This window comes from Ranitomeya imitator, chromosome 1 (genome assembly GCF_032444005.1).
Source record: "Ranitomeya imitator isolate aRanImi1 chromosome 1, aRanImi1.pri, whole genome shotgun sequence".
NCBI classification, from domain to species: domain Eukaryota; kingdom Metazoa; phylum Chordata; class Amphibia; order Anura; family Dendrobatidae; genus Ranitomeya; species Ranitomeya imitator.
The window spans coordinates 975,737,927-975,757,092 of NC_091282.1; the positions used below are offsets into that span (position 1 = coordinate 975,737,927).

Sequence of the window (19,166 nt, forward strand, 5' to 3'; positions counted from 1 at the left end):
GCGTTACACTTGTCACACATTCCACTTGTCAAAGGAGCCGCCCCCAACGCTGGCTGTAACATTGGCAGCCATTGGACCACGTCAGCCTGTAAACGACTGTTGAGCCCAGTTGTCAATTAATTCATAGATTTTGGGGGCAATAACAGAGGAATTGTACAGTAAAGTGTTATAAGAAAAAATGCTTTGCAATCCTTATGTCATGAGGAATCTAAATATTTACTATAGCGGAGTTGTCAGGAGAGCTCAGAGGCTCCCAAATATTAAATGTGCCTACAGTTCTCTGGTATCGCTCCCTCCAAGTCTGACATGGGCGCTCCATTTCTTTATGCCTAAAGTTGCTGTATTGGCATATGGAGCAATATGCCAAATCTGAATTACGACTCCCCTGCCTTTCCACTACTTTGGGATGGACATAGCATTGTCCCTGGTCCATCTCACATCAGTGCAACGTGCCACAGGATTACATGCATCATAAGTGGTTAGGCTGGACATGAAGAGACGGAGCACCAATCTCAGACACAGAAGAAGAGGTAGCACTGCGGAGACCATTAGGCATAGTCACATTTAATAAGGGTCGCTCCCGCACCTCCCGGACGGATTCAGGGTATGTGGGGGCAAATTTTATAAAGGGTTTATTTCAGCGTGTGCAGGCGTTTGTAACTAAAGAGCCACCTTGTCAGAATGCAGCATTTGTGCTGCACAAGGTGGCTCTTTTAGTTACAAACGCCTGAGGGGGATGACAGGTTCCCTTTAAAGCGGTATTCCCGTCTCCAAGGTCCTATCCCAAAATGTAGTAGTTATAATAATAGCAAATACCTTCAATTGGAAATGTAGTATAGTTCTTCTGATAAGCTATGTCACTTACCCCATGTGCAGGATGTTGCAATAGCTTAGTTATCCATGGTTGTGACACATAAATAGCTAACTAAGTAACCAACTGTCAACATCACTATATGAGTGGTTAAAACCATGGATACCTAAGCTACTGCAATGCCTTGCATATGGGGTAAGTGGCATAGCAAATCAGAAGAACTATAGACATTTCTAATTGGAGGTATTTGCTAATATTATTATTATTACACCTACTGCATATTAGGATAGGATATTGTAGATGAGAATACCCCATTAAGAATAAAGTCATGGAATTCCATTTTAATTGATTTTTATATATATTATAATATTTTATATATTATTTATTATGCTTTGCTTATATAGTGCTATAATATTCCGCAGCGCTTTACAGACATTGTCATCGCTGTCCCCAATGGGACTCATAATCTAAATTCCCTATCAGTATGTCTTTGGAATTTTAGAGCAAAAATTACATTTTCTACAGTATTTATTCTGGTTTACCCAAGGTTCCTGCAGGCAATTTTAAGGTTCCAAATTTTTTATGATTCCTATATTGCATCTTAAATGAAGGTTAAGGCCAATTGAGTTGTGAATTTGGCTAACATTGCTGTTAGGTGTGGAATTCCCATAGCTGCACAGAGGGAATCTCGAACCATCTCTGCTGCAGTCTCCCATTCTCCTGCAGCCACAGTGAAGCATGCTCAGCAGAGACGTCGGTCCCAGCATCTGGCTCAAGCTGATACTGTGCGGCTGGATACTGCTGTCCTTCCTGGCTCAGCCATTGTAACCAGTAGTGATCAGCGGCGGGCAGGCGTCCCTGGGACTAAGTCCTGCTTTTCTTCTTCTGAGCATGCCCAAGGGACGACCTCTCATTGGAGGTTGGGAGTCACATGCTCAGGCCCTGTAGCAGCTCCTATTGGACTACTACGAAGGTCCTGGAGAGCTTCCGCTATAAAAGGTTCGCATGGCCGCACGGCCATGCGCTAGTATAAACTTATTAACGTGTGTGTGTGGATGTATGCCTGTCGATGGATGAAAGCTCCGAATCATTCCCATCCCTAGTGTTGTTGACTGTTCGCGAATGGTGGAAGCTACCCAGCGCCTGACAGTGCTATTCCGCACAGCTAGCACATGATACAGCTTCTGATAGCAGTGACCGCCAGTGCAGCGCCGTGCGCTAATAGAGCGCTTTCCTGGCCCAAGTCTGGGTGGTTAGTGGCATCTGCCAAATCGGCACTGCACGCACTCTTGATATGCTCACCACCTTGGCCATAGTCTATCTGGATGATATTCTCATCTACTCTCCAGATATAGACTCCGACCAGAGAGATGTTTGCAAAGTCTTCGACCTCCTACTGGCAAACTCCCTCTATGCCAAGTTGGAGAAGTGTGTGTTTGAGCAGGAGTCCTTGTCTTTCCTGGGCTATATCATCTCTCCCCAGGGATTGGCTATGGATCCTGCCAAGCTACAGGCTGTGATGGACTGGCAGGAACCCCATTCTCTCAAAGCGGTGCAGCACTTTATGGGGTTCATTAACTATTATCGCCAGTTCATTCCCCACTTCTCAACTTTGGTAGCTCCCTTGGTAGCCCACACCAAGAAGGGAGCAAATCCCAAATTGTGGTCAGAGGAGGTCTCCAAGGCCTTCCTCTCTATTACGACTCATTTTGCTAGCGCTCCCATCCTACATCGCCCCAATGTAGATAAAACATTTATAATGGAGGTGGATGCCTCATCCGTTGGTGCTGGAGCAGTCGTCTTCCAAAAGGATGCTCAAGGTCGAAAGCATCCTTGCTGCTTTTTCTCAAAGACCTTCACACCAGCGGAGAGGAATTATTCCATCGGGACAGGGAGTTGCTAGCTTTGAAGTTGGCCTTCTCGGAGTGGAAACACCTCCTGGAGGGGGCTCGTTTTCCTTTCCAAGTGTATACTGACCACAAAAATTTGGTTTATTTACAGACTGCCCAGCAGCTAAACTCTCACCAAGGGTAGATGGTCCTTGTTCTTCTCCCGCTTCAAGTTCACCATCCATTATCTTTCCGGGGAGAGGAACATCCGTGCCGATGCTCTCTCCCACTCCATAGTGTCATCAGTAGAGGAGGAGCCTCGGTTCATTGTTCCTTCGGAAAGCCTGAGGATCGTGGCCCCGGTTTCGCTAGAGTCTCTGCCCCCGGGCAAGACCTTTGTGCCATCTAATTTGTGACCAGAGGTTCTCTCTTGGACTCACTCGTCCAGGGTGGGTGTACATTTTGGGACCAAAAGGACACCTGAGGTTCTGGTGAGGACGTACTGGTGGCCGCATATGGGTCGTGTGTCTCCTGCACCAAGAATAAGTCTCCTCGCCAACGGCCTGCTGAGCTACTTTACCCCTTGCCGGTGGTGGACAGGCCCTGGGAAATGGTCTGGATGGACTTTGTGGTGGGCTTACCCAAGTCCCGTAGCTGCACCATTATTTGGGTAGTCACCGACCATTTTTCAAATATGGTGCACTTGGTGCCTCTTCCACGACTACTTTCTGCACGGGCTTGGCGGCGTTGTTTATTAAGCACATTTTCCGCCTACATGGTATGCCAGACAAAATTGTCAGTGACCGGGGTCCCCAGTTTGCATCTCGATTCTAGAGAGAACTTTGTCGTCTTCTCAACATCGAGCTGAATCTTTCTTCAGCATACCATCCCGAGACGAATGGGCTGGTAGAGAGGGCGAACCAGACCCTGGTCACATACCTGAGACATTTTGTCTCAGCCAGGCAGGATGACTGGGCATCCTTGCTACCATGGGCAGAGTTTGCGCTGAACAACGCCGTAGCCGACTCCACTAGGCAGACCCCATTCCTCCTTAATTACGGCCAGCATCTGTGGGTTCCTGTACCCATGCCCGTGTCTTCCGCTGACTCCAGGGTGGCAGACTGGGCTGTGGAGGCACGTGACATTTGGGACCACACAAAGGATGCTATCCGGGCCTCCAAGGAGAGAATGAGGGTCTCAAATCGGCGACCCGCTCTGACCTTTGCTCCTGGCGATTTAGTGTCGCTCTCCACTCATGACATCAGGCTGTGAGTTGAGTCCACTAAGTTTGCACCTTGTTACCTATGTCCCTTCAAGATCCTAGAAGAGGTTAATCCTGTGGTCTACCGTCTGGCCCTTCCTCCACGCCTAGGCATCATGACACCTTTCATGTGTCCCTCCTAAAGCCAGTCCACATGTCCCGGTTTTCCAAGTCATCTGCCGGGACATCGTGCTCGTCCGGGTGTACGGTGGTACGTGGCAAAAAATTCTCTTTGGTGGATTGGAAGGGTCATGGCCCAGAGGACAGGTCCTGGGAGCCTGTTGAGGACATTTGGGCTCCGCAGCTCATTGCTGCCTTCGAGTATAGCGAGGCCCAAGGAGGGGGGCCCTAGGAGGGGGGTAATGTTAGGTCTCGAGTTCCCGCTGCTGCACAGGGGGTATCTCGAACCATCTCCACTGTGGTCTCCCATTCTCCTCCAGCCGCAGTGGAGCCTGCTCAGCAGAGACGTCGGTCCCAGCATCTGGCTCAAGCTGATACTGTGCAGCTGGTTACTGCTGTCCTTCCTGGCTCAGCCATTGTAACCAGTACTGATCAGCTGCGGGCATGCGTCCCTGTGACTAAGTCCTGCTATTCTTCTTCTGAACATGCCCAAGGGACGACATCTCATTGGAGGTCGGGAGTCACATGTTCAGGCCCTGTAGCAGCTCCTATTGGACCACTAGGAAGGTCCTGGAGAGCTTCCGCTATAAAAGGTTCGCATGGCCGCACAGCTATGCGCTAGTATAAGCTTATTAACGTGTGTGTGGATGTATGCCTGTCGATGGATGAAAGCTCCGAATCATTCCCATCCCTAGTGTTGTTGACTGTTCATGAATGGTGGAAGCTACCTAGCGCCTGACAGTGCTATTCCACACAGCTAGCACACAATACAGCGTCTGATAGCAGTGACCACCAGTGCGGCGCCGTGCGCTAATAGAGCGCTTTCCTGGCCCAAGTCTAGGTGGTTGGTGACTCCTGTGCATTAAATTATTATTTCTGTTAATCTCTGACACCTCAGTAGCGGTGTTGAGCACAAGAGGTCTAGAGAAACTCTTTCCCTGAGTCTTGGGACAGAGTTCTGTGACTCCTTGCTTTCTCTCTTTGTGCGGTACCGTGGCCCTGTGACGCAACAGGGTTAGCTTCCTTCATACCGGGTGAAGCTAGCCCATGTGTGTATCCACATTATACCACCATATAGTCCGTCATTACTCAGCAGCAGGTTCCATCTCTGCACGGTGGACCCCGGGCTGCAAACGCACCTTATACCATTCTTCTAATTATTTGGTGCGTTCCGCTAGCCCTAACAATTGCTTTGGTGGCAATTTGTGCTATAATTTGTAATCTTGCGTATTTTGTGATGTTGCCAGTAACCTTACATTTTAAGATTTGTCAATTAAATATAGTCATGGAGACTAGAGATGGGAGGATCTCTGGATGTTTGAGTTCGGCCAAACAGTTAAAAAAAGCTTGGGATCAGGTGTCAGAACAGTACCCGGACCCGGACCCCATTCACTTGAATGGGAGCCTGAACATCCAGTGTTTGCCACGACATGGGGTCCCCCAAAATTTTTGACAACCAGCTTTGCTAAAGCAGACAGCTTGGGGCTGGTATTCTCAGGCTGGTAATGTGCCATGGAAATTGCCCGCCAGCCTAAAAACAGTAGCTTGCAGCAATTGAGAAAAGGCTCATCTATTAGATGCGCCAATTCTGGCACTTTGCTCGGCTCTTCCCACTTGCTCTATAGTGCTGGCAAGTGGTGTTCATATTTGTGGGGTTGATGTCACCTTTGTATTGTCTGGTGACATCAAGCCCATGGCTTAGTAATGGAGAGGCGTCTATAAAACACCTATCCATTACTAATCCTATAGTTATACTGTAAATAAACACACAGCCAGAGTAAAGTCTTTTAATTGAAATAGTGACACAGACTCCTTTAATGATTCTAAATTAAACTATGCTCACGTCATTACCCAGTCCATAGAAGCCATAAACATCTCAACCACAAAAACTTTGTGAAACAGATCTCCATTGTAAATATCCACAGATAGTGGTGTAGTGTTGCATGGGCAGAGAACAGGGGCTGTTTCCCCGGGTGTAAAATTCCATTGGGGCACAAAGTGTAATCTTCCCGCTGCTACTTCCCTTTGGAGTGGTGAAGCGAGTGCCTTTCCAGCGAAATAGGTGAGTTAAACAGCCAGGGCCAGAGCAAGGTTTCCAACTTCTCTTTTTTATTTTTCCTGGACAACTTATAAAAAAATTAGACAATATTATTAAGGAACACATTGGGAAACCATAATAAATCATTATGATTGTAAAGTATTCTAATTTACTGAGATAATGACTTTTGGGTTTTCATTGGCTGTAAGCCATAATCATCAACATTAACAGAAATAAACAGTTGAAATAGATCACTCTGTTTGTAATGACTCTATATAATATATGAGTTTCACTTTTTGAATTGAAGAACTGAAATAAATTAATTTTTAGATGATCTTCTAATTTTATCAGATGCACTTGTAGGTGATACATGTCTACAGCTCGTAATTCTGATATGAAAAAGTCAACTGCATTCCCTGTAAACGGTAAAATGATGATAATTAGTCAAAATAATATGCAACAGTTTCTACAGCTTCAAAAAAAATGCACCGACACCTTCAATTTTTTTTTGATGGACAGGGCAAAAAAGTGCCTTATTTTATGGACTGTCCTTGAATTTGTGGATGGTTGGCAACCCTGGACCAGGGGCTTCTGTGTCATCTTGGTTTAGGCCACAGGTTCCAGTGCAGTCCAGATGTCATCGGCTGCAGCACTCTGTACCCTGACCGAGATGACAAAGGCCGCACTGTGTTCTCCCGCGGGTCCCCACCTCTCCTCTGATTTGTAATTTTTAGGAGAGACAGAAAGCCACGTGTGGAACTGTCTCAAATAAAAAAAAATTAATAAAAAAAACCCACTGTCATAATAAACGTTTAAGGTTTTAAAGTTTTTAAATACTTTTAGGAATCCTAACTAGGCTAAGGGCAAAGGCAATAAATTAGTGATACAAAAAAAGTAAAAATATAATAATGTATAACTGTTCTTATTTTTAAAATCGTAAGTTGGACATCAGCAAAAAGACAAAAAATATTAGAGAGTCAAAAGGGCAAAGTGTAATTCTACTAGGACTCGGAGTGCTCCCAGCCCACGGGTTGCCTGTCTTGCTCCGGGCGCTGGCGACCAATGCCATGCCACTGTTCTCAGATCACAGATATGATGTAGGGATGAGTGGCAGAGGTGTAATGTGGAAAAAGCAACAGGCCCTTTGTGTGTCCCATTTAGGAAAACAAACTGAATAACTTTGTCTGGACCCCCGTCTGTCGTTACAGCTCCATGTGATGCCTTTAACAAATGTCGTGTTATGTCCCCTCTAACCATGTCAGCTGCTTCTGGCAATGGAGGATATATTAGTTGCATCACAATTCTTTTTGTTTATCACAGGGACCACCTGGACCCCCCGGGCCAATGGGCATGCCTGGACCAAAGGTATTCTTTCCATATTTCGTGTATATCGGGGATAAGTACAGACATTAAAATCTATAGTTCTATTTTATACAGTCTTTTTCCGCTATCACTTCTGGTGTTTGGTGCCCTCTAGAGTTGATTTTTGTGTAATACAATGAAACTAAAATTTTTATTCTGCTGTATCCAGAAGATAGAGGTATGTAAAACATCGTATGTGCAGTTAGAAGGGAATTTCAGGATTTAAGGAGTAAAGTGCAGGTAAAAACAGTGTTTATACCTTAGACTATATTTTACCTTAAAATGTAGCTACCTAAATTATGGGTAACATGGCAGCACAATAGCAAAGTCATTGGTTGGCTAATCCATGGACAGGACATAGAAGAGTCAAACAGAATGTCCCTATAAAAGAATGCCAGACCCCGATTTGTGGCAGCCCCAAGGAAGCTGCAGGACTGGATGTGGTCATTTGTTTCAGACAGAAATGGTTTGTGTAAGCCTGAACAAGCATGGCTGTTCTTTTTTACTCGGACAGCGCCACTCTCGTCTATAGGTTGTGTTTGGTATTGCAGCCTTTTAAAAAAACACGGCTATATCAGATACAGCCCATATATGATAGTGCTGTTTTTAATAAAAGCAGTCAATTTAAAAAAAAAAAATATCATGAATTCCTTTGGATCTATAGGAGCCACTGTAAATAGCAATTAAGGAACCTTAATAAAAACCCCATTCAAAAAAACTGTCTTGGCATTGTCACATTGATCACTTTTTAGAAGATAAAAATCTGTTCTGGCAGCAGTACTAAAATTTTAATGAGCCATGTATCTGTGTGTCCAAGGCATGACCGGGACGGAGATTTATCTCCTGGAAGTAAACAATGAAAATGTAATAAATGACAGCAAGCAGAGATATTGAAAACTGCGAGGAAGTGATTCAGAATTTATTTTCGAAAAAAGTTTCACTTTTAATAAATAGCTTTTCTTTGCGCTAACCAAAGCGTCCCATGTATTTTCTTCCTCTATAAAGTGTCATGTGGCATTGTATTGTGTGCATGGTGTCCATGTGTTTGTGGCATCCGGAGCGTATCCTGCTTTACTAGCCCCTGCTTGTGCAGCTGCTTTTGTGGCATGTCTCATAGTTTATGAAGACATGATTCTTACAGTGCAGGCTTCTCATTAAAAGAATTTGTGAGTGTTAAATAAATCCCAGTGCAGATTCATATTAAATTTGCCTTGTACTAATCTACAATTCTCATCCATTTATAGACTTTTTTTTATATCTAGTCATTATCTCCCGTGCACTGTATAATATGTTACATACAGTAACAGGGCTGTTCCATAGTGAAACATACAAGTACATTGCTGAAACAGCAAATGGCCACAATATGCACTATTGTCTTTATTGGAAGTGGGATTTTTCCCATTGGTTGTAATCATATACAGTAATCATAGTCAGTCTGAGACTCCTGTATCATAAGATTATAAAGTTGCAATCAAAATAATTCAACCCCATTGCAAATTAGGTCCATAAGCAAAATTTACAAACTTTCTGCTGTTTGCAAAAAAAAATAAATAGAAGAAAAACGATTTAAACAGCTCAACGCACCTAATATAACAAGTGGTTTCTTCAAATACAACACAAGATGCCCTTTTAGTGACTACTGCAGTCTCAGCATTTTTCAACCCCTTCATGTCAACCGTCATTAGTATTTAGTAGAGCTCCTTTGGCTGTTATGACCAACTGCAATCAAGATGCATAATCATATATCTGCTTCCGACAATGTTCTTGAGCAGTCTTAGCACATTCCCCATGGTCACAGGCATCCGTTATACTAATATCCTGGGATTACATGCTACTACGGTCTTCTTAAATTCCCATCAAAGATTTTCTATGACGTTTAAGTCAGATGACTAAGACAACCATTGCAGGAACTTCCAGGACTTCTGAAACCAAATCTTGGTGGATATTAAAATATGCTTGTCCTGTTGGAAAGTCCAATGACATCCAAGCTTATGCTTCTTCACAGAACACATGACATTCTATCTTAGGATTTCCGCATACTGGATTGAATCCATCTTAACACATGTCTCTGTTTTGCAGTGACAAATGAAGCAAAACAGCCACCACAATGCCTCACTGTAGGCAAGGTGTTCTCTTAAGAGCATGCTTCATTCTTCCAGTGCTCCACAGAACAGAATCCAAAAATGTCTGCTTATTTATATGGTTTTGAGTCAACTTTTCTTGTTCTTTTTGGTCAGTAGAGATGTACAAAGACCTTAAGCATTTAGTATTCACTTTACTATGCAAACTGAAACCTTAATCCCTCCTGTAACCAAGGCTTGCTGTAGGTCTTTTACAGTTACTCAAGCTTTTTAGACCATTTGCGTCCTCAAGAATCTAGTGGCAGCCAGTAGTGTAACCAGTGTTTCTTAAACTTGCAAACTTTCCTTCCAAAGGTAGTTCTGGGGACATTCAATGCCTGCAGCATGATTTTGTGTCCTTTTCTTTGTTTCTGCAAGGAAATGATCTCTTACCCTTTACTTTTTGGGCCACTCTCTTAACTCCACCATATTTCTACCATGTAATCAAAGACCACAGCCAGCAAACCCTTAGCCGGTCCTGGTATTTAATGTGTTTTATCTCAAACATTCCTGATCCAACTAATAAAGCGCTTGATTATTATACTGCGCTGCAGTATATGTTGGTGCTATATAAAAAAATATTATTGTTATAATTATTATTACTGGGTGTGATTGGGACAAAACCTTATCTACACATGTCCTCTTATGAGAAATTCTATTCATGGGGTGAATAATTCTGAAACTGCACTAATCCATAAAAGTAGCTTTTTGGGTTGAACTTGGAAAAGACTTTTGTTATATTAGTTGAGTTGAGCTATATACATTGTTTTTGTTTGATTGATTTATTGAAAACAACAGAAAGTTTCTAAATTTTGCTAATAAACCTAACTTGCAATGGGGGTTGAATACTTTTGATTGCAACAGTAGATGCCCTTTGGTTTCTCGTACATTGGCTCAGTATCTTGTTTGCAGCTGAAATTGTTTGGAAATCATCCCATAAAATGTTAACGGTGCCTCGAACTCAGCAAGCTCATGGTAATCTACATTGTCTCTACAGGGAGAGGGAGGCCCTGTTGGACCTCCAGGAGTTGATGGGGAGCAGGTAAAGAATTTTCTAATTTATCAATCACAATCTGTCAATATCATCATATGATGGAGTTAAATAAGAATCTGAAGTGGGTCATTGTCACTGCAGGCAGAACTCACTAAAATTGTTTGAACAGTCCCATTTTTTATTGCGAATCTTATGAGCAAATACTGATTAAAGTACCACTCTCTTCTACCATGAATTGTGATGAGGCAAAGAAACAACACATGACAAGGTGAATCCAGTCTTGAGAGCTTTGTAGTTTGTGGCAAAACGAGGCTATAAAAACAATGTGACCCTAAAAGGGGTTGTCCACTACTCAAACAAGCTCTTTTCTCTTACTATATTCCCCCATGTAGCCACCTCTGGTGCTGACGCTGTTCCTGTGATGTTGGCGCCAGTTCTCCTAGGGCTTGTGTGACCTTGTTATGTCATATGACCCCTTCAGCCAATCAGCAGCCATTTTACTTTCACTGTCTTCTGACGTACTGTAACTGACATCTGGAGGAAGAGAGCAGCAGCAGTTCTCACGCCTTCTGGATGTCAGTTACTTCAGAAGGAATTGAGTGTGAAGCGGCCCATTTGCAGGAGACCTGTCACCAATGGCGCTGGCATCATGCCAGCACCAAAAGTGAGTACAGGTTTTATTTTCCTTTTTGTCATATAGCAATTGTGAAGGGATAGTCTGAGTAGCATTTAGTATTATAGAAATGTACGGTATTTATGGAAATGTAAGTGCCAGTTTTTCTATTTCTTAAGATATTTTGATTCCAATAATCCACATGGAATAATATAATTTCTGTTATTTTACATGGGTGATTAGTAGACCAGCCAAGAGCAGCGCTCAGCTGTCTCCAGCGGTTCCATTAAGAATGAGTGGAGCAGCAGTGGACGTGATTGACCACTGCTTCATTCTGGCCCTTCAGAACACCGTTCTCGAGATTGTTGGGGGTCCCCGAGGTTGGACTCCCAGTGATCAGAAAGTCACCCCCTATACTATACCGTAGATGGTGGATGATTTTCGTTTGAAAAGTTTTTAAAAATACCCCTTTAACTTACTGACCTCTCACTGTCTGAATAATGCCCTGGTTTACTAAATATGAAACAATTGTAGGAACTTGAGATGCAGCACTTCAGTCTGGGCCCATTGCTTAGTGCCACTGAGTGTTATGTGGCTGTTTAGTCTCCTTTCTGCATTTAATTTGTCGAATACAATAATAATTATTACCGTATATTTGTGTGAAAACTTGAGTTCCATCTGATGTATCATTACCACCCTGGGGAAAGCAGTAGTCTAAAGTGATGTCATCTCTGTTGCCATTACAGATAACTTATTGACGTTGCACACATATATTTCAGGTCTGAGTGTAACTATTCAGACCCTAACTTGAAGGATGAAAAAACAATAGGCAAAAGAAAAGAGTACAAAACGTCCCAAAGACAATTTCAAAGTTTATTCAAAACACATATATCATAATACACAGTACATAATAAATTCAATGAATTAAATAGAGCAATTTAATGAATGATAGGTGTAAAACACAAAGATCCCGAGTGGGAGGGAGGCCAGTAAATGACAACTAACAAGAAAAAGTGCAAGTGTGAACCATATAGGGCTTTTTTACAAAAAGGCTAGCACGAAAAATGCCAAATTCAATATGAGGCATAAACATTTTAATTGTTAAGAGACATCTTATGCCTGCCGACTCTTATTCAAGACTGGCGCAAGAAATATCGGTTTTGATTAAATTCCCCCTCAATGTTTTTGAAAATAGAATCACATTTACTTTTGAGCAGACATAAAATTCACATGTAACCAATTATATATGCAATGTTATTAGGCACTTTTCATAAGTGTCCTTTAGTAATTTTTACAGGTAATGCAGTCTAATTCTAGACCTGCTACCAACAATCACTGCTGGGTTCAAAAAGTCACCATTTCTTCCTTTATTCAGTCACATGTAGAATCGTGTTACTTATATTTACAGCCTCAATGCCGTCAATTAATTCACATAAAATAGCTGAGATATTAAATTAAGTGTAAGGTGTGGGATGAGAGTGAAAGGTTTTCAGTTTAAAGCTTTCTAACCCTAATTATTCATTATAGACAAGGACTTTAATAAAGAAATTACTATATGAAGAAAGCATTTCATGGACACATGTTATGCGCCTTCATTAGTGATGATGATGAGCGAACATGATCGGATAAAGTGCTCGGGTGCTAACCGAGTGTCTTCGGCATGCGCAAAAAATATGTTTGAGTCCCCGCGGCTGCATGTCTTGTGGCTGTTAGAGAGCCACAACACAAGGAGGGATTGCCTGTTTGTGGGATGATTGTTTGTGGGATGAACCACTGTTACTGTATTTCTTCATCACATACATGTCTACAAAATGAAACATACATCATTATTTCCAATTACTCTTCAATAAAAATGAAAAACACGTTAAAGTTTTATCACCATTTTTGTACATTTTTCCTCTTCTTAGATGATACACTGGCAGTCCCACAGACAATACGTGCAGGGGTGGTGTACATCCATGGTGGCCACCACTTGATTCCATAAGGGCATTTCAGAGCCCCATTCCCTTGACTGGTGGAGGTCTAGCTACATGTCTTCAATAATTTAGTGTACTTACTGCATTATTTATGAAGTGCTTGGCTTGTGCCCTGCATGAGGTGATGGAGGTTGTAATCCCAAGACTCACCATTGAATGCTTACATTGGTTTCTGGCTTCTGCAGGTTGCATGAATAATTACCTCTTTTTTTACCAGTCAATTGTGAACAGTTTATTTTATAAATGACTGTACCTCTTATGTCCCATCATCATCCTGCAGAAAGCACTCTCTAACATTAGGAAGAGAAGAGGTGTACTTGGCAATAATGTTTAGGTAGTCACCTTTCTATCATAATCAGCCTTTATGTACTATAACAACCTCTACTAGAGCATTTCTTTCTTCTGTGATATCAGACCAGACTGATTAACTTTCTTTCCTTTTCAAATTAAATCAAAGAGTCTTGAGCACCAATGAATTTATCACCTGCACATCCATGGTCCTTCCTACCTATTTTACTGCTATCAACTCATCAACTTCAATAATTGACAGTGATTTGAATGTATTACCAGTGTAGGTTCATATTGATTCTGTTTTTCCATATTATTATACATTTTTTTGCGTAGGTTCTTATTGATTCTGTTTTTCCATATTATTATACATTTTTCTTTAAAAGTCAATCACCAGGTTTTTGCCACCTGCGCTTAACGATGAAGGGATAGAGAGACTGATTGAAACAATGTGTCACTTAGGCTATGTGCGCATGTTGAGTATTTGATTGCAGAAATTTCTGCAAGGTTTCTGCATCTCTTGGCAGGAAAAACGCAGCAAAAAAGTGCGGTTTTGCCGCAGTTTTGTTTGCCGTTTTTTCATGCGTTTTGTACAGCAATGAATTTTTTTTAGCTAAATAATGATATTTAAAAAAAAAAGTTTTGTGATGTAACTTCTTGGTTCAACACCTTCTTTTTCAGGCTGGTGCAGTGGCATCAGGGTAATGGGATTAGGGCTAGGTGTCAGCAGCTGTCATTGACACCTAGCCCTAGGCTTAAAGGTACCGTCACACTAGACGATATCGCTAGCGATCCGTGACGTTGCAGCGTCCTCGCTAGCGATATCGTCCAGTGTGACAGGCAGCAGCGATCAGGCCCCTGCTGTGCTGTCGCTGGTCGGGGAAGAAAGTCCAGAACTTTATTTGGTCGCTGGACTCCCCGCAGACATCGCTGAATCGGCTGTGAGCATCGGTCAGCCGGAAAGCAGAGCGGTGACGTCACCGCTCTGCTTTCTGGCCGCTGTGCTCACACAGACAGTATAGGAGGAGTGCAGAGCATAGCGCTGGAGGACAGACGGCTGTAGGTAAGTATGTTCTGTTTGTTTTTTTTACTTTTAGGATGGTAACCAGGGTAAACATCGGGTTACTAAGCGCGGCCCTGCGCTTAGTTACCCGATGTTTACCCTGGTTACCGGCATCGTTGGTCGCTGGAGAGCGGTCTGTGTGACAGCTCTCCAGCGACCAAACAGCGACGCTGCAGCGATCCGGATCGTTGTCGGTATCGCTGCAGCGTCGCTAAGTGTGACGGTACCTTAAGGTACCTTCACACTGAGCAACTTTAGAACAATAACGATAGCGATCTGTGACGTTGCAGCGTCCTGGCTAGCGATATCGTTGTGTTTGACACGCAGCAGCGATCAGGATCCTGCTGTGACATCGCTGGTCGGAGCTAGAAGGCCAGAACTTTATTTCGATGTCTTCACTTGTAACCAGGGTAAACATCGGGTTACTAAGCGCAGGGCCGCGCTTAGTAACCCGATATTTACCCTGGTTACCATTGTAAATGTTAAAAAAAACAAACACTACAAACTTACATTCCGGTGTCTGTCGCGTCCCCCGGCGTCAGCTTCCCTGCACTGTGTCAGCGCCGGCCGGCCGTAAAGCAGAGCACAGCGGTGACGTCACCGCTCTGCTTTCCGGCCGGTGCCTACACAGTGCAGGGAAGCTGACGCCGGGGGACGCGAGAGACACCGGAATGTAAGTATGTAGTGTTTGTTTTTTTTTACATTTACAATGGTAACCAGGGTAAACATCGGGTTACTAAGCGCGGCCCTGTGCTTAGTAACCTGATGTTTACCCTGGTTACCCGGGGACTTCGGCATCATTGGTCGCTGGAGAACTGTCTGTGTGACAGCTCTCCAGCGACCACACAACGACTAAACAGCGACGCTGCAGCGATCGGCATCGTTGTCTATATCGCTGCAGCGTCGCTTAATGTGACGGTACCTTTAGTCATGAAAAGGTGACACCCTCATTACTAAGCCGATAAGTAAACACACTCACACATGAACACACATTGTCACCAGCCTATGGAGGAGCATTAACAGGATGAAAGTATATAGGCTGTAATCAAACATCAACTGTTAATCTTAAAGAAATGTAATAATAATTCCGTGGGCTCCCGCTTAATTTTAATAACCAACATAGGGAAAGCCCGATGAAAGCAGTAGTCTCATCAGCCCATGCCTGCTGACCTGTGATAAGCTTTTTGCCGCAGGTCACCGTTGCCAATCACAGCTGCGGGGTCATGCTGACATCTGACAGCATGACCCCTGCAGTGCTCTGACTGATGGTCTTACCCATGGTAGAGTTACTGCAGGTCACTGCTGCGGGTCACAGTCACAGCTGCGAATGTCAAACTGACATCTGAATTCACATGCCACAGAAAAATACGCACTGCAAGTACTCAAAGCAAATTTACTGATCATGTGTACAACACTTCATGATTGTCATTGAATTACCTTGCACAAGGTTTCCATAGCATTTTGGCCCATTTCCTTGAGGAAAAAAACACTGCAAAAGAGCATCAAAAATGCACTGTGTGCCCACAGCCTTATTGGGCTGCTTGCTGTAGTTTTGATAAAATAGGAGAACACATGTTGCCATGTTCATGAGCTCTGATTGGAAGCTTTCTGCCTATGCACTGTGTACACATAATAAGTGACACATTGCTGTAATTGGGATCTCTGCCCTTACATCATGCTGTTTTCAGAAGGGGTAGCAATTTTCAGAAGGGGTAGCAAGAACCTGGTGACAGATTCCCTTTAAGACAGTTTTCATCATCTCACTTTGTTTTTCTGAAAGCCTAAACATACCATTCAATTCTGCTCTATTAATTTATTTTGCAGTAATTGCTAGGAAACAATATTAGATGATGGAGCTATCGTAACTACAGGCCGTGTTTGTATAGAAACATTGCAGTGTTTCAAGTCTAATCACCGACTTTAATTGCAATTACTGTACATTGCACAAGGGACACAAATTGTGGGTTTTCAATTCCATGATCCATGAAAATTGCATTTGTCACCTAAGGTCACTTAAGATGGATTAATAACTTTTTTCATGTTTGATAATAATAACATGCGTCTTCTGTAGCTAAAACTGTATCGTTCACAAAGCAGTTCATGTATAAGTGCATATCAAACAAAACAGGATTAATAACCTGTCAAATGTCAGGCTCTATGGAAATAGATGTTGAAAGCTTTGTAGTCCATGGTTACTAAAATAATAAGCAAAGTAACAGCACACAAAACTGGAATAAAAATTACAAATATATATATATATATATATATATATATATATATGTATAAAGAAAATGGAATCATGTCATTGCTACGAGGTTGATGGCTGAAAAAGACGCTGGATAAGTGGCTACAAGCTGATGTAGTTGCAGTATCAGGTCGGTTTCTTGAAACTGAGAGATGTCTTAGCTGTAATATACTGAGGTTACTTCATGAAAAGGAATCAAAATATACATTTCAACAATGATGCAAAGTTTAGATCAATCCTGTATGACAGATTAGCTGTACGAAAAAAAAAGGTGATTTGGTACCTTGTTAGCCAGTAGAAAAAAGATATAGAGTGCTCTCAGTGGGAGAACCAAAATAGGAATCTTGTGGGTGTGATACCTTTTAATGGCTAACAAAATATAGTGAATGATGTAACAAAGCAAGCTTTCGAGACTGCTTACGTCCCTTCATCTTACTGGTATATTAGCTGTGTAGTGGTAAGCAAAGTGGGAGCAAATGCAGTCAGAGACAGTGACACTGAAAATCTGAGAATCAAAAGAGGACTTCTCCTGTTCTTTATTGTTGGTGTAGACAGGGCTGCCACTAGAAATTTCGGGGCCCCATACTGGCAAAATTTTTGGGGGCCCCCTTGAGACTCCGCCCAGGCTCCACCCCAGCCCAGCCTACATGCTCCACCCCTCGAACTGTCCACAGTCCCACCGCTCTCTCTTGGAAAAACTCCACTTCTCACCTATCACACATTAACAGTCACCAGATCACATACATAGCCAGCAGCTTTTGTTTCGGCCAAAAGATTTTTTAAGCCGCCACCATATCACGGTAGACACTTTTGGCCGGGCCCTGCTCTACTGTAACCTATTAAATATTTGTTAAAATATGCAATACAATTTAGGTATATTTTTATTTATTTTTCAATTTTTAAAATGACCAATAATATCACATACAAAGAACAAATACCGCTACACCATGACCAGATGACATATTACCACCACAGTGATCGAATATCACATACAAAGAACAAATACCGCTACACCATGACCAGACCACATATTACCACCACATAGTGACTGAATGCTACAATTCTGATCAGTAATTAAAAAAAAGCACCATACTATCACCATAAGTGCCATTATACACAGGAGATCTGTACTTAGTATGCAGTGTCTGTGTACAGATAATACAGTGATCACTAGTGAAATTATACACAGGAGCTCTGTATACAGTATACAGTGTATAGTGTCAGTGTATAGGTAACACACTGACTCACCAGTGACGTCTCTAGGTGAAGTCCTTCATCTTTCATCCAGCACAGACCGCCATCATTTCATCCAGCCAGGACTTCTCTCTGCAGGAAATAACACAGTTATCTCGAGCTCCGCTTGTAGAATACATTACTTAATTTTTCCCAACTTCTACATTGCACCACATGAAGAAAAAGGTGACATAGTGTCACTCTACACAGTAACAGGACTGCCCCCCCATTTAAAACCGTGTCCTCAAAAAATAAAATAAATACATCACTGCAGTAATAATATCCCTAAATTAGCCCCTACGGTAATAATATTCCCCATCCTGGCCACCGTGTGTCTCATTCCTGGCGTCAGCCATATGTTCTCCCATCCTACCCTCATGAGTATCCATTCTGCCCCATATGATCTCCCTATCCTGCCCCATATGATCGCCCCATGTGATCTCTCCATCCTGCCCCATCTGTCTCCATCATATCCATCCTGTCCCATGATCCTGCACGATCTGTCTCCAATTCTGCCCCCAGTGTCTCCAATCATGCCCCCTGTGTCTCCATTCTGCCCCATCTGTCTCCAATCCTCCCCCATCTGTCTCCAGTCAAGCCCCCATGTCTTTCATCCTGCCCCGTGTCTTCAATCATGCCCCGTATCTCCATTCTGCCCCGTGTCTCGCATTCTGCCCCATTGTCCAGCATTCTGCCCCAATGTCCAGCATTCTGCCCCTGGGTCTCACAGTCTGCCCCTTTGTCCAGCATACTGCCCCTGTCACTGTGTCCAGCATTCTGCCCCTGTCACTGTGTCCAGCATTCTGCCCCTGTCACTGTCTCCAGCATTCTGCCCCAGTGTCTCCAGCATTCTGCCCCAGTGTCTCCAGTATTCTGCCCCAGTGTCTCCAGCATTCTGCCCCTGTGTCTCCAGCACTCTGCCCCAGTGTCTCCAGCATTCTGCCCCAGTGTCTCCAGCATTCTGCCCCAGTGTCTCCAGCATTCTGCCCCACTGTCTCCAGCATTCTGTCCCAGTGTCTCCAGCATTCTGCCCCAGTGTCTCCAGCATTCTGCCCCAGTGTCTCCAGCATTCTGCCCCTGTGTCTCCAGCATTCTGCCCCAGTGTCTCCAGCATTCTGCCCCCAGTGTCTCCAGCATTCTGCCCCCAGTGTTTCCAGCATTCTGCCCCTGTGTCTCCAGCATTCTGCCCCTGTGTCTCCAGCATTCTGCCCCT

General features: G+C 43.3%; 1 protein-coding gene across 1 annotated transcript in view; it reads left to right on the plus strand.

Moving 5' to 3' along the window:
• Positions 1 to 19,166, plus strand: part of COL25A1 (collagen type XXV alpha 1 chain) — a 675,823-nt gene that overhangs the window by 575,510 nt on the left and 81,147 nt on the right. Inside the window, exons 25-26 of the mRNA XM_069743865.1 lie at positions 7,380 to 7,424; positions 10,539 to 10,583. Coding sequence (XP_069599966.1) covers positions 7,380 to 7,424; positions 10,539 to 10,583 — 90 coding nt within the window. The remainder of the gene's footprint in view (positions 1 to 7,379; positions 7,425 to 10,538; positions 10,584 to 19,166) is intronic.